This window comes from Carettochelys insculpta, chromosome 18 (assembly GCF_033958435.1).
Source record: "Carettochelys insculpta isolate YL-2023 chromosome 18, ASM3395843v1, whole genome shotgun sequence".
Taxonomy (NCBI): domain Eukaryota; kingdom Metazoa; phylum Chordata; order Testudines; family Carettochelyidae; genus Carettochelys; species Carettochelys insculpta.
Genome location: NC_134154.1, coordinates 5047550 through 5063036, shown reverse-complemented (window position 1 = coordinate 5063036; position 15487 = coordinate 5047550). Strand labels below are relative to the sequence as shown.

Genomic DNA, 15487 nt, shown 5'->3' with positions numbered 1-15487 from the left:
GGGGTAGGATGGATTGGAGTTGGGGCAGAAAAAGGCATGATGGGTTAAGGAGAGGACCTGGGGCAGAGCAAGGGTTGATTACTCCCCAAGAACAGAGGAAGTCAGCACCTATAGTTCTGAATATGAAGCATACCTGCTAGCAGTCCAACAGACCAACTGTGGATAGAACAACAAACTTACACTTTCGCAGACACAGAAAATGCTAATGTTCTAAAAATATCCTAGGACGCGGAACCTGCAATGCAAGCTAACAGCCCTTCAACTGTGTGAACAAAACCCTTCTTAAAGGTTTTACCATAGAAGAGTTTTCAAGCAGTGCTAGAAATTCTTTTGCTTTCTTCATGTGATAAAGACCCAAGGTCTCATTTTTCCAGTGTAATTTTTTAACTTAGACACAGTATCTAGCACAAGATACTGTATAATTTAGAGTGAACTATGTAACAGAGGTTTAGAACTGAAAATGTTTGTGGAAATGGTGGTGTAGCCATGCTGGCCCAAGAATTAGAGAGACTAGGAAGGTGATGTAATAGCTTTCATTGGACAAGCTTCTGTTGGTGAGAGAGATAATCATTATCTTTGCGTAAGCTCAAAAGCCTCTCTGTCTCCAGCATATGTTGCTCAAGTAAAAGATATTACCTCACCCACCTTGTTCACTATGTTGAAATGTTGCTTCCTTACTATAGGGGAGAGGAAGGAAGATGGAGATGCAGGAGTCCAAGCAGGGGGCTGTGGATTCTATAATCTTGGAAAGGCAAAGGACAGAATCCACACGCAGCCCTGATAAGAAACACTTCACAGTTCTAAATTAGTTACATAGCACTTAGAAACTGTAATGGCAGGTGCTACAGGGAAAGCTTGGAAAGATTTCTCTTTGTGCATTCGAAGTCACTACTGCTGACTAGTCAATGCAGTTAACAGGTTGACCTGCAGTGGCTGGTAATCTAGAAGGCTTTAATTTCACTTGTAAAATGAGCAAATTTAATCTGGAGTTATTGAGAGGTAGTAAGCAAAGAATTCCATGATATTGTCTGAGAGTCACTGTTCTGAGAGGATCTGCCCTTTTGAAAAAAATTGTTATGAAGTGAAAGCTTTGGTAAAAATCTTTAAACTCACAAAGCAATAATGGGACATGTGTAAAAGCATTATAAAACAAAATATTTAGGGCTATCAATTAACGTGCTTTAGTGCCTGTGATTAATGCAGGGAAGATTTACCTCATTAAAAAAATTAATGCTAAATTAATTTAAAATTAATGTTAAAATTAATGTTAAAAAAATTGTTAATTGACAGTCCTACTTTTTACACCTCTCAGCTCCTGAGGCTGTTGTAATTCAAAGCAGAGATTCCACTTTGTTTTGTACTGCAGTAGAGATTGCTTTGGGTTTCCTTAAACCATTTAAATGCTAATTTGCAAACCCTGACTTGCAGCAGGTTTGATATGCCATTTACCACCCAAAACAAAAATTTTGTGTGTTGATTGGAAAGTAATTTATTAGGTGCTCAGGGAGGGGCAAAGGGCAAAAAGGCAGATTCTTGGAAAACTGCAAAAATTGCAGAAGGTAGCCATGTGAATACTTAAGTGAAGGTGCAATACATTGTCTAGGGACCTAGAGAGATCTCTCATACTTAAAGGGTGTGATTAAAATTTTCAAAAGGCCTGGACCATACTAATATCCTTTGTCATGAGTGTTAATGGATTGATATGCTCAAGGTCACTGGCGGACAGCTCCCAGGTCTCAGGCAGGTATTCCCCTTACTCCCGTCCCCACACATGGCCCAGGTTCATGCTGGCTGCTTCACTCTCCTATGTCAGAAACTGGCCTCTGCCAGAGGCACAATACCAAATAAAATCCCAATCCTGCCATGAAAATGGCTCTTGTGGATGCCTTTTTCCTGTCCTAGGACTCTGCATGGGTCCATGTTAGCAGATCTCATTGCAGAATTAGCACCTATAGGAAATCCTGTGCACATTGGGCAAAATTGCATTCTTCACCTCTCACCATAATGCTAACCTCAGGCATTCCAAAACCCGGAGGTTTGATTTGCAAATCAGGAGAATTGTAGAAAAATAAAGCTTGGGTTCTGTTTGCATTCTGGGTTCTGGTCCCTTGGGGTTCCCATGTTCAAGTTTTTTTCTCTACCGCCATAAAGGCTAATTTAAAAAAAAATTATTATTGTTTAACAATGCATAATCACACGATTAATCATGATGATTTTTTAAATTGCATGATTAATCACAATTATTTTTAAATTGCTCAGTTAATCACAATTAATTGTTTAATTGCCTGACAGCCCTAAAAATATTTAATAATTCCCTTTTCTACTAATCTTTCAGGACCCACAATATTGTTGTCCCCTTTAAAAAAAAATGTAGATACTGCAGGTACATTAAAGTCAGCGAGGCAGTGCCTAAAAGTGTTGTACTGGAAGTGTGAATGATCCATGAGAATTGATAGGGGAAAGGCGAGCACTTGAACTCAGGTACTGGCAGATCAGGAAAGGAGTAATTCACTTTCCTAATTTTTTCATTTCTTCTTTAATTAAGAGCTGCCTCTCCTAATATATATGATTTAGCAAACTAACACTCATCTTGAATAGTCTTAGTTAAATTTATATTGTCTTCCTTATAAAAGTATGTTAGATGTTGGTTTCTTAGGGTCTTGGTAGGTTTCTGTATATGACTTATTTTTAGAAATCCTTTGAACACCTGATTCAAATTTTCCTAAATGTTGCGTGGGTGGGGAGGGTAGCTGGCAGCTCTCCTAAATTCCAGTATTAATACCCTTGGGATTATTTCATCTCATGACCCACATTTTTCTGTCACTCTCTCTTGTTGATTTTATTTCTCAGCAGTTAAAAAGAAATGACCAGAGAAACTCATGAGGGTTCCAGTAAAAAAAGTTAAGGAAGTTTATAAACAAACATTTGAGACCAAAATCACAGAACTATTGGACTGGAAGGGACCTCAGTAGAGTCAGTGCAGTCCCCTCACCAGGGGCATGAAGAGGCTTGCCAGGCCCCTGGGAAAGATGGGAGGGGGGCAGCTACGTGCTTCCGGAAGAGGCAGTGCCACACTGTCCCTGTGCCCATATAGCCTCAGAGCTGCCCAGAGCATGCTGTGCAGTGCTCTAGCAGCAATTTAAAAGGCCCCAGAGTACCTACTGGTGCCGCTCCTGCAATAGCAGCTGTGGTGGACAATAGCCCTGGGCTCTTTAGAATCACTGGGCCCCGGGGTTACTGCCTCCTTTGCCCACCTCCCTCTGCCCCACTCCCTCATCAGCAAGACTGCCCCTCACTGCAGCAGGACTAAGTATTATGTAGACCTTCCCTGAGAGTTGTTTGTCTAACCTGTTCTTAAAAACATCCAGGAACAGACGCTTCACAGCTTCCCTATAGTCCAGCTCTTACCCTTTACAGGTCAGAAGTTTTTCTAATCTAAATCTCCTTGCTACAATTTAAGTCCCTTATTTCTTGTCCTATCTTTGCGGTTAGGGGAAAAAATGATCACCTCCTTTTTCTAACTATTGTTTATTTACTTACAGACTGTTATTTCCCCTCTCAGTTGTCTCTTCTCCAGACAAAACCAAACCATTTTTAACCTCTTCTATCATAGGTTTTGGCTTTCTGGATCTTTAATCACTTTGTTCCTATTCTCAATTTGTCCACATCTTTCCCAATGTGCTGGCCCAAAACTGGACATCGTACTCCAACTGAGGACTTAGTGCTGAAAAGAGTGGAAAAATTACTTCTCGTGCCTTGCTTACCACTTCTGCTAACTGATCTCAGAACGATGCTACTCCCCAGCAGCATGGATGGGCAGGGAAGCTCCTGCACCTGACCCTGTTTCACGGCAGACTCCCCTGGGCAGGAGAAGCCCCAGCATCCCCAGTCTGTTCCCTGGCAGAAGCTGAAAGAAGGTGGGAGAAGCCCCTCATACCTGACCCTGCTCTGTGACAGACGCACTGGGAGGGTGAAACAGAAGAAGTCCCAGCACCCAACCCCAGTCCCCCAGAACTGCATGGGATGTTGGGAGAGAAACACCATCGCTGGGACTCCTGCTGCAGCCCTAACACACTCATTCCCTACTGCACATCTCAGGGTTTGGGCATGGGGACAGAGATTTGGGGCAGCAGGGGGGTGGGTTCCGAAAGGAGCAGAAGAGGTTGCTGGGCTGCAGTGGAGGTGGAATGAGAGAGGAACCCTGGGTGGAATGGGGGCATGCTTTGCCTCTGGTGAAGGGCTGAAAGAAGTGGAACTCTAGGCAGGGCCACACACAGAAGGAGCAGAACAAGGGCTGCAGGCAGAAGAGGTGGGGAGAGCCGTCCACTTGCTGTAGTCCAGGGCCCCAGGAAACCTTAATCTACCTGCAAGTAAAAAGAGCTCTGAGAGCACTAAAGGTAAATGTACACATTAAAAATAGACATGGCTAACTGTTAGGCAGAACATGGACTGAGCAGTTTTATAAATCAAAATAATAAATACTTGGGTTTTCTGATTCTACTGACTGTTTAACTGGAATTTTTGTGGTGCTGTAACCTCTATGGCTTTCCTTCTATTGAGATTTTCTTTCTAGAAAATAATTTCAACGTAGGAGGAAAATTCATTCCTTTTAAATCTGTATCTGGGGGAGTGAGTTCAGCTGCAGCATTAATAACCTCCACTACCAAGCTGGCATGAAAATGGATTGCAATATACCAAGGCCAACTGAGAAGTGATCTTGGAGCTGTGAATGCTGGAAACCTTGGGAATGAAAAAATAAAACTATTTTATTAGCTAAGGGAGAATCTGGATTGGTATCATCTCTCTCCAAGCTGTTGAGGAGAGAAACAAATAAACCTTTGATGTGATCACTTCCTTTTTTATCTCCATTGCGTTATTGGTTGGCGATGGTGGTATCTACATTTTATGTGGCTAATGAAGGTTTTATTATACTCACCTCCAGTCCTTGAGATGACCTCCATCAGGTGAACTGACGTAAAATACAACTTGGCCTGTCCAAGATTTTATGTTAGCTATCATATTGTACATACACTCCTGTTTTGCCTAGTGTACACATGCCCCATAGCTAAAAGTGAGTTTGTGTTCTCCCTTATCACAAAGTAATTTAAAAAAATCTCAGCAGTCAATTTAAAATTAGTGAATGCAAATGTTTCAGCCTTGTGAGCTATGTTAACCCTCAGAAATTCAATATGGCATGTAACATCCTGTGTCTGTTGTGTAGGTGATTGACTGTCTTGCACTGGCATCAGAGGGGTAGCCGTGTTAGTCTGAATCCCCAAAAACAACAAGAAGTCCTGTGGCACCTTATAGACTAGCAGATTTATTAGAGCATAAGCTTGGGTGGGGCAAAGATCCACTGCATCTGACAAAGTTAGTCTTTGCCCACAAAACTTATGCTCCAATAAGTAAATGTGTTTGTCTATATGGTGCCACAAGACTTTTCATTGTCTTGCACTTATGATTCAGCCAAATCAAGCATATCAGCCAGTTTAAAGCCTCAGCAGGTAGCTAGCCTACTCTGCCTTACATTGTTTACATTTTCAAAGCAATAGTAGAACAGGGACATTGTTGATGACTGAGCAGATACTCGAAGTGGGCTCCTCTTTTCCAGTTCCAGGAGTACTACAAAGCTAACAATTTAAATAAATTAATCATGTGGTCCTGGTAGAAATTCTCCTGGGATGGGGTGGGAGGAGGGAAAGCATACTGTGCCAGTAATATTTTTAGTACTGCACACATCCCTTTAAATTGTAGCTGTTGAAATCACACAATCCCATGAACCATTTTACTCACCTACTTCCTTGACACACAAAACTGAGTCCATCACAATACCGCTTCAACCGTAATTCTCTGCTGTGGCAGAACTCTTCGTCCTTCCAGTCTTTCGTCTTCTGTTTTGAGAACAACAAAAAATGTTGGCATTTTCTACATATATTTCAGGCTAAATCAGCACTCATCAAATAACATTCTGTGTTAATTTTTAAAAAATAATAAAAAAGCCATGAAAGAGTGCAGATTGCAACAACATCTGTGCAGTTGAGCAGCACAGAGATTTGTTTCTTGCTAACAAAAATCACACGTTGGACATCCAATGTCATTTTCTGGCAAACAACATGGCAAAGGGATAGACGCCAAAAGATTTTTGATTGCATTTCAAACTTTTACAAGTTCATAATGTAAAGGTAATTAAAATGTGTGGACTTCAGATGTCTCTAATTAATCTACACAAACCTGCAGGAATTATTGCAACAAACTTGGTCTCTTTTACCTGAATTACATTTTGCTCCATTATTTCTTCTTCTCTGAATTAGTGTCAAGTTATTTGTCTGTATATTTCATCATTGTCCAGATAAACCAGGCTCCGCAACATCAAGTCTTAATGTGTATCTTCTGAAACACCAGTGGTCCTGGAGTTCTGAGTGTTTGCATAACTTAGGTGTGGGTTCCTGCAAACTGACACAAAACTATGTCTTGAGTGAGCTGACATCCATTGAGAATTAGGCTCAGTTAATGTTGAATTAATTATCTTTATGCACATCTTGAGTTTACATTACTTAATATTGTTTGCCCTCAGATATCATCATCATAGTATATTGCTCTGCTAAAGCCCTGTCTTGCATCGCATTAATTGTACAGGTTAAACCTCTCTTGTCTGGCACCTTCAGGATGCAACCAGTGCCAGATGAGAGAATTTTCTGAATGATGGAAGGTCAACGTTGTCTAGCACATTACCAGCACTTCTGCTGTTTACTGGGATTTTAGAAGACATTTATGGGTAAATTACAGCTAAACAAAGCACAGAACACTGAGATAGGACTGGTGGCTGTAAACAAACTTTATGGGACCATGGGAAATTGGCCACGCCCACGATAAGTGGTTGTCCAGCTAACTAAAATATGCCAGACAAGAGATTATAGGATTAGAGAGGTTCAACCTGTACCTATGAGTCTCTTCAATTCCTTTTGTCATTAGGGGAAGCTGAGTGTGTCAGACTCACAGAAAAAGGCCTTTACAGCATTCTTCAACTGAGAAGGATGAATGTTTGAAATGTATACAGGGCTTCATGTTGAAGTATTACAAAACATGTTTACAAGGCCAATCAGTCATATACAAAAATTGCAATTCATTGACCCTCTGTAGGGTCAATCTGCTAACTGATCAAGGTGCTCAGAACGTTGTATCTGTTTCTTAAGGAAATCTTCCATGTTGCTGTTTTTATTGTAGTGAGTATCTGCAACAACTGTTACAAAAGACAAATAAAATGGGGGATTTGCAATGTCCTTCAGAGGTGACAGTTAAAGCAAGAACCAAAAACACAATATATTTTCTCAGGGTAGGAGGGAAGTTAGAAATCAATTAGCAGCCCACAACAAAACCAAATCATTTAGCAGCCATCAACAGAGCCTTTATTAATGACAGAAGAGATAGGTGTGACCTTTTGGAGCTATGCTTCTTATGAATAATGGGGTCTGGGAGCGGCTTCTTTGTTAGGTTTGACGTACATTGAGGCAGGAAATCCTGAGAGAGCCAATTAAACTATCTTTTTCTGATGGTAACAACGCATGTTTCTCATTTTTGGGTAACTGTGTGGAATTGTATTTGCAGGCATCAGAGGTAGAGAGACAACTCTCACTGCAGGTCCATACCTTGCGAGAGGACTTCCGCGAGAAGAACTCATCAACCAATCAACATATAGTACGACTTGAAAGTCTCCATGCTGAGGTGGGTGGCCCTCTCATTGTGGTGGTTAAGGTTTGATGTGTCTCTCAAGGTAGTCAGTGGTATTTTAACCTTATTTAATGAACCCCTCTGAAGTGGGTAAACAAAATCAAATGCCTACTGGGGATAGTTTGTGCCAGCAAGAAAAAAGGATGCTTGACAGAGGGCAGAATGAGCTAATTAGTTTAGTTGGCCACCTGTATTTCTCTTTTAACTAATGCTCCTCATTCACACCAACAGGACTACTGTATGTAAGTAGCAGAGTTGTCACCTGTTTTGAAAAAAGCCTGAGTTACTGTACAAAGTATGACTGTGGGTGAGGTAATATCTTTTATTGGACCAACTTCTGTGGGTGAGATAAACATGCTTATGAGCTTATACAGAGCTGTGCTTGGTCACCTAATCCTATCAGGAAGATTGAAAGCAGGGGAGACAGCGAGGTGGATCTCTTAGGAGCCCAAATATGGGTGTGTTCAGGTTACCCGAAGAAGGGTTCTGTGTAAGCCCAAAAGTGTCTCTCTCAGATGAACAGAGGTTGGCCCAATAAAAGAGATGACCTCTTTGTCTTTCTAATATCTTGAGACTGACACAGCTATAGCATCACTGCCAATACAAAAGTTTGTTAGTTGCATCAGTGCCCTTAAGTTTGCCCTCTTTACGGTGGAGACTATCATGCCAGCATAGCTACTGTCGTGAAGGACTGTTCTGGAAAGAGCATGGCTCCCTATTTCTGAGAGTTCAATCAACAGAAGACATTTTCTGCCATTCAACTTTGAGTATGGATAATATTTTAAAGGCGGAAGCATATGTGGGCATTAGAGAAGCCCAAGTATTCCTCCTTCCTGACTGGTGCAATGAGAGCTCCCCATCTTGTTTCAGTTTAATTTAACCACTGTGTAATGGATAATTCTGTCAGGAAGACGGAAAGCAGGAGAGACAGTACAGGGATCTTTTAGAGACAAAAAAAAATGTGAGTATGTCCCACTAGGCCACATCCAAACACACACTCTACATATGAGGAGGAAGATGTTCAGAATGGCTGAGAAGAAAACAGAAATTTTCTCCTGCATTTGAGGCATGTGTGGAAATGTGAGGTTGTCCTTTATGCTTATTTTAGCTCTGGATATTTTGGCCAGGGCTAAACATTCATTTCCTTTTCCTTCTCTGATTTGGAAAAGATGTGAGACTTGAACATGAAGGACCTGGAGGAGTGGAAAACATCCTGTTGTGCAATCCTACTACTTTGTAATTAATTAGAAGAGTTTTTCCTAAATTCCTGTCTCTTTTCCCCCACCCCCCCCCTTTTCCCATTTCCCTTCCTTTGCTCTTCCCCTTGGTGTGGAGCAGCAGGTCCTTGAAGTAAGTATAGACACTTCGGTTGAGTTTTGAATGCATGTCCATTACCATTGCTGTGCATGCCCCTCCTGTAAGGTTCTTCCTGTCATGTGCTTCCAGCCCATTTTTCCCCTTACCTGCTTGCCCTGGGTCACAGTGTGCAGGGCAGTTGTGGGTTTTTTTACAGTCATTCACAGGTATTCATAACCACATTTGATAACAAGTACTAGTGTAAAATGCAGTCTTTCTGTTGGTTTTGTGTTTATCTCTGTTGCATTCCTCTACATTACACTGAAATCATTCTTTTAGGGGAAGAGATTTCTCAGCAGTCATTATTCAGATAAGAATAAATGCAGATATGAAATATTGATGCATTAGTCCTTCATCTTTCCAAACATTTGACTCCTCTGGAAAAATACAGCATTCCTCATTTCTCCAGGACAGCTGACTGTCTAGTTAATCTGTGTCCAAGCACTGTCTGCATGCTAGGTACTTAACTGTAAACCCAGAGCTTGGCAAGTAGCCAAATAGAAGGACATCCGAAAGAGTCTGGAGGACAGTTAGTAACTAACATGGAAGTACTGGAGAAGAACCTAGAGAACATTAAAGCAGGGGGGATTAAAGGAGAATCGAGAGGGCAGCCACAGAATTGACTTACTTGACTCCACCTCTCCTCCACCTCACTCTGTCTCAGGACAAAACTTCTAACTGACCCTAGGAGTACCCTAGCTGTTGTTGTTCAGTCTCAGTAGATCTTCTCCATGTTGTCCAAGGTCTTTCTCTTTCACATTTTCCTTGCGGGTTGCATTGGAGAGCTTGACGGACTATGCTGGATGACTGATTTCTGAGTGTGGCCTAGCCATCCCCACTTTCTTTTCTTGATTTGAACACCAAGTGGTTCTTTTCCTGCTCTGTTTCAAAGCTCCTCGTTTGTGACCACATCTTGCCATTTGATGCAAAGGGTCAAAAAAAAGATTGCTAAACCAATACTGAGACCATTTAAGGCATCTAGGGCACATGTTAATGAGAGCTAGGAATGCATCCAGACCAGTTGGGAGGGCAAACTAGAGAAAACCAGCAGGTTAATTGAGGAGCTGCAAAGGAGATTGCAAGTCACTTTTGCATATATTCACCAAGCTGTCAGAGAGGTCTGAAAGGACCCAGGAAACTGCTGGAGAGCAGCTAAGAAAATGGGTACTGGATAGGCCTAGGCAGCATGAGTGAGTGGACCAAGCCATCTGAGATGGTGTAGGAACAGACCAGGAACTACTGAGGGCATAAAGCTCTGTAAGCATGCCTAAAGCACAGCAGAGGATGTTGGACAGGGTAGAGATCATCCCTCCAGCACAGAGATATTCAGGCAATGGGAGGAGTGCCTAGAGAGATAGTTAGATGGGAAAAGTAACAGAGAGTAAGCCATGCTAGTCTATACACTATCAAAACAAAAAGTAGTCAAGTAGCAATTTAAAGACTAGCAAAGTAGTTTATTAGGTGAGCTTTCATCCCACGAAAGCTCACCTAATAAACTACTTTGCTAGTCTTTAAAGTGCTACTTGACTACTTTTTGTTTAGATGGGAAAAGTTATTCTCTTTCCTGATTAAACAAAGAGTGGCCTTCATTGGTGCTGATTCATCCCACATAACAGCTTCTTGCTAAGTGAATGGACTTGGAACATTGTCCTTCATCACCTGCCCTTGCTGCACTGGACAATTGAGAGGCTTGAATCTACTGGGATATTAGTGGCTGTTGCACAAAAACATCAGTCTGTTTTTAAAGCATAAAATCATATCCTGTTGAGCATTCGTCAAACTAAACTTACAGCAAAGAGCAGGATGCGCAATCACAATGCTCTTCTCCATGCCACCCACAAAGGGCATAGCATCACTTGCTATTTCTCTCTCTCTCTCTCTCTCTCTCTCTCTCTCTCACACACACACTCTCTCTCTCCCCCCTGTGGATTCCAGTAAGTGATTATCTATGAATGCAGGAGGGTGACCTTCCTGAAAATGCCAACATTCATGCAGGCCAGGAACAGAGTGGTAATAAAGCTGAGCTGAGAAACTAGCTTCTCACATTCATGCATATTTTACTGTCTGGGTGAATCCTTCAGAAAGTGGGAAGGGCCGAGCCAAGCCATGGTCTACTTTATCTCTTGGGAAATGCCAAGGTACACAGAGGTCTCTCCCCTTCCCTCCCTCTACTTTTACCTGGCAACACACATTCCAGCATTTCAGGAGCTGTACTCCCACTCTGCGCCACAGAGTTTTCTGGTGGGAGGTATTTTCTTTCAGCTTTCTCCTAAGCTCTGAGTTGCACAAAGAGGCACAGTCTCTCAGACAGGTGCAGGCACAGACCCACTCTAGGTTCCTGCTGCTTTTCTCAAAGCCTAGACCACAACGCTAGCGCTCTTTCCCTTTCAGATTAAGATGCTTACCGACAGGAAGCAGGAGCTGGAGTGTCGCCTGAGTGCCATGATGGAGGAAAATGAGTTGCTTCAGGGCACCGTGGAGGAACTGCAGGAGCGAGTGCTGTTCCTGGAAAGACAAAGCCATGAAAAGGATCTGCAGGTGAGGAGAGCAGGAGCTGGTGAGAGATGCTCACCTGAAAGAGAAAAATGGGTCTCTGAAAGCTAAAGAAGGGCTAAAGGAAAGGTTCTGGGATAGGGTCTGCAGTGAAGAGAATGGGAATTTGGAAATAGGACACTAAAGGGAAAACTAAAATGACTCTGATGATCCCAGAGTGACTAGTGTCTAGATATGACCTGCTGAGAACAGGGACTCTCATAGAGAAGATTAAAGGAAGAGAAAATTAACTATTAGAACAAGGAGTGAAAGCATTTAAACAAGAAAAACTGAATCTTCCATGGAGGCTGTGGGGGCTAGGGCACCTGATTGCATTTTTGCTGATTTCTTGCTGGGATTGACTCCAATATGGTTATTTTGGGCAGAGGATGATAGCCAGCCTCAGATCTGTTGGTATTCAAGAGAGACACAAAGCAGCTCCTTAGAGTTCTTAGCGTATCTTAGTAAACGAGACTCCTGGAACAGCATTGAACAAGGTGCTATGTCAGTGTTACAGGGCCTGTTTCTGGGTGGAAAGCAATATGTTATTTCTTTTCTCTGTTCACCTTACTCACTGCATGTTTATGGCTCTATGGGCTATTTTACTTTTTTGGCAATTAACTTCTCTGCCACTATGTTGAACAAAAGATTATAGGGGCTGCTATGCAAAGAGACCAGTAGTCCTTGTAGCCTGGTATCTGCTGTCTGGCCTTGGCTTCTCCTTCAGCAGGGGGTGCGCAGTCCCCTCTGACATACCTAACACGAACCCTGCTGTACCATTGCTGATGAGGGAAAGAATTTCTTCCTGAACTCAAGGTCAATAGTCCTGGAAACCAAAAATGTCCTCACTCTGCCCTACGACTGTTCCTCACTATTCCTATCCAGGGAGTTCAGCCATTTGGTCCTTGTCCTCTCTGCCATGAGCTTCCACTTTGGGGTCCCCTTAACATGAGCTCTGATGGTGCCTTTGTGATTTGGATGCTTGTCCACCAGGGACTGGACTGTGACCCAGCAATTCATTTTGTGCAGTTTGAAGTCATTACAATCTGATTGCTGCTCTGTAATCTGCCACCAGCCTGTTCTGGATTTAAACCGGTGACCTGGACATGAAAGGATCTTTTTGTCATTGCTAACCCCATCCACTGTCCATTTCACCAGCCTCTATAATTTTATTCTAATTAATGTAATGTATTCATAGATAAAAATCTAATCAGATTTTTGAAATGTACGAAGATGTGTGCCTTAATTTGTACAAGTACGTTTCATGATCTAATTATACATTGCATTAAAATATTTCTTTTCTTCATTTATTTTTCTCCTTCCTAATTTCAGGAAGCACTCTCTATTTCTCATGTGATGAGACTGTGAAATAGGAACTTCCAGCTGCCTTTTTGTTTTTTTTAGTGTTACAAGTTATAGAGTTATTCTCTATCAGAAGGCTTCTTTCCTAAGTACATACTCCTAGCTTATGGCATCTCTCCACATCTGATCCTCGCCCCCTCTAACTAATTTTGTTGCCCTCCACTCAACTTTTTCTGCTGTCTTTCTTGAGATGTGGGAACCACTGCAAAATTTGCTATGCAAGGTGAGGAATTATCATCATTGTGTCATAGTATTTTTTCCACACTTCTTTCTGTCTCTTACTATACACCCTCGCAGCTTAGCTCTTTTGGCCACCACCATACATGAAGCTGTCCACCATAATGCATAGATTCTTTTCCTTACAGGCTATCGCTAATTCAGAATGTGCCAGTGTAAACAAATGGACTCCTCTGTTCTTTTTAACTTACCTTTCCTCCCAGGCATTTGTCTCCACTGAATTTCTATCTGCCTGTTGCTTTGACTTTGTACCCGCAGTGTAACAAATGACCACAAATATTTATGTTTATATCACTTACTAGTATATGGTCACATATATTTTTGTAATTAATTCTTTACTCTGTTGTATACCCTCTCATTACAGCTATGCCCAGATTTAAATACCTTGAGGGCTATCTGAAACATTCAGATAACTGGAGTTACAAATTAGTGAAATGGTTCTCTGAGAATTGTAGATGCCATTGATATGTGACTCTCTGTTAATTGGGGTTTGAATGATCAGGGTTTAACTATATCCCTTTGAAACACAAATTGTAGTGTAATTTTTTTTTAATTTGGTTGTTTCTATGTTGTCTACTTATCTGTTTTTATCATATCTCCTTCTAGAATTCTTTATAACACATTTTAGGCATAACTAACTTAGTGATTGTGAATCTTCAGCATATTTTAGCTCCCAGCCCTTGTGTGGTTCTATCTGAGAGTGAAGGTTTGATAACATTGTCTTAGACTGGTAAGCTTCAGAAAGTAGACAAACCAGCAAAGACTGTTGTATCCACCTATATGGAAGTCCTCTTTCACGGGTTCCACCAGGGCCATACACGGGCTGCGAGATTCATCTTGACCTCAGTCATATTCACTGGTGTTTTTTCCTCTGGAAGCTACATCAGAGTCAGCTGGAACTCCAGGAGGTGCGGCTGTCCTGTCGGCAGCTCCAGGGAAAGGTAGAAGAGCTTAGTGAGGAGAGAAGTCTTCAAAGTTTCAATGCAACCAGCACATCCCTACTATCTGAGATAGAGCAGAGCATGGAGGCTGAAGAGCTGGAACAAGAAAGAGAACAGGTATGGTCATCCCTGCCCACTGGGAAACATCTGAACCTTTATAAATGTGTACCACATGAATGCACCTGTGTAAACATGTTCACAGGTAGTAACTAAAAAACGTGGCAGACTGGTGCAAATGGCGAGGAATTACATCACACATTCCACAAAGCTGCTGGAGTTATTAATTAACAAATCCGTAGTCACTGCCTCTTGCAAATCACACCTCAGTCATCCAACATTTCTTTTTCATCTGATATAGCACTGCATTAATACACTTCCACATGCTTTTATGCACTTAATACAGGGGCAAGCACACCAGTTAGGAGACAGAGAAAGGACTGCACTGCTAATACATATTGTAAAATACATTCAGAATCCATGACGAATAGTGACAGAGAGAGAGCCATGTTAGTCTGTATTCTATCAAAACAAAAAAGCAGTCAAGTAGCACTTTAAAGACTAACAAAATAATTTATTAGTTGATGAGCTTTCGTGGGACAGACCCACTTTAAGAAGCTCATCATCTAATAAATTATTCTGTTAGTCTTTAAAGTGCTACATTATTATTTTTTTGTTTTTATTCAAAATCCATGTGCACATGCACAGAGATGAGAACAGCAAGGGCCAAACAAGTCTTGGTTGTTCAAGGAGACAGTATGTTCCAGTGGCTATGCCACTGGGCTGTATGTCAGAAAATCTGGGTTCTGATTCAGTCTCTTATGCTGACTCACCATCTGTCACTAGCACAAACCAAGTAACATCTCCATATCAGTTTCCCTATCTATGCAATGAAAGTAATGATATTTGGAGACCTCTAGATGAAAAGCGCTAGAATAAGTACTTGCAGTTTTTCATTAACATTGTATCTAGACTAGGATGCATCAAAGGACTTTTCTAGCAAATGGTGTGGCCTCATCCTGGAAATCTACAAGCAGTAGAATCTCATGGGTTGCTGAAGTCATGGACTAATGTAATTCTGTCTTGTTCCAGCTGAGACTGCAACTCTGGGAGGCCTATTGCCAAGTCAGATACCTCTGCTCTCATCTCAGAGGGAATGACAGCGCAGACTCTGCAGTATCTACAGACTCCTCCATGGATGAGTCTTCAGAAACCTCATCAGCCAAAGATGTCCCTGCTGGAAGTCTACGTGCTGGTCTCAGTGAGCTGAAGAGGCTGATACAAAGTGTTCTGGATAGCACGGACTCCACGGTAAGGAGTTGGACACAGAGCAG

The 15487-nt window shown here is 41.8% G+C and overlaps 1 protein-coding gene across 2 annotated transcripts in view; it reads left to right on the top strand.

Moving 5' to 3' along the window:
• The window catches only part of BICDL1 (BICD family like cargo adaptor 1), a 67961-nt gene that overhangs the window by 33447 nt on the left and 19027 nt on the right, over window positions 1-15487 (top strand). For both annotated transcript variants that reach the window (XM_075012699.1, XM_075012698.1), the window contains exons 3-6: window positions 7606-7722; window positions 11476-11622; window positions 14094-14273; window positions 15246-15464. In XM_075012699.1, the coding sequence (XP_074868800.1) occupies window positions 7606-7722; window positions 11476-11622; window positions 14094-14273; window positions 15246-15464 (663 nt within the window). The remainder of the gene's footprint in view (window positions 1-7605; window positions 7723-11475; window positions 11623-14093; window positions 14274-15245; window positions 15465-15487) is intronic.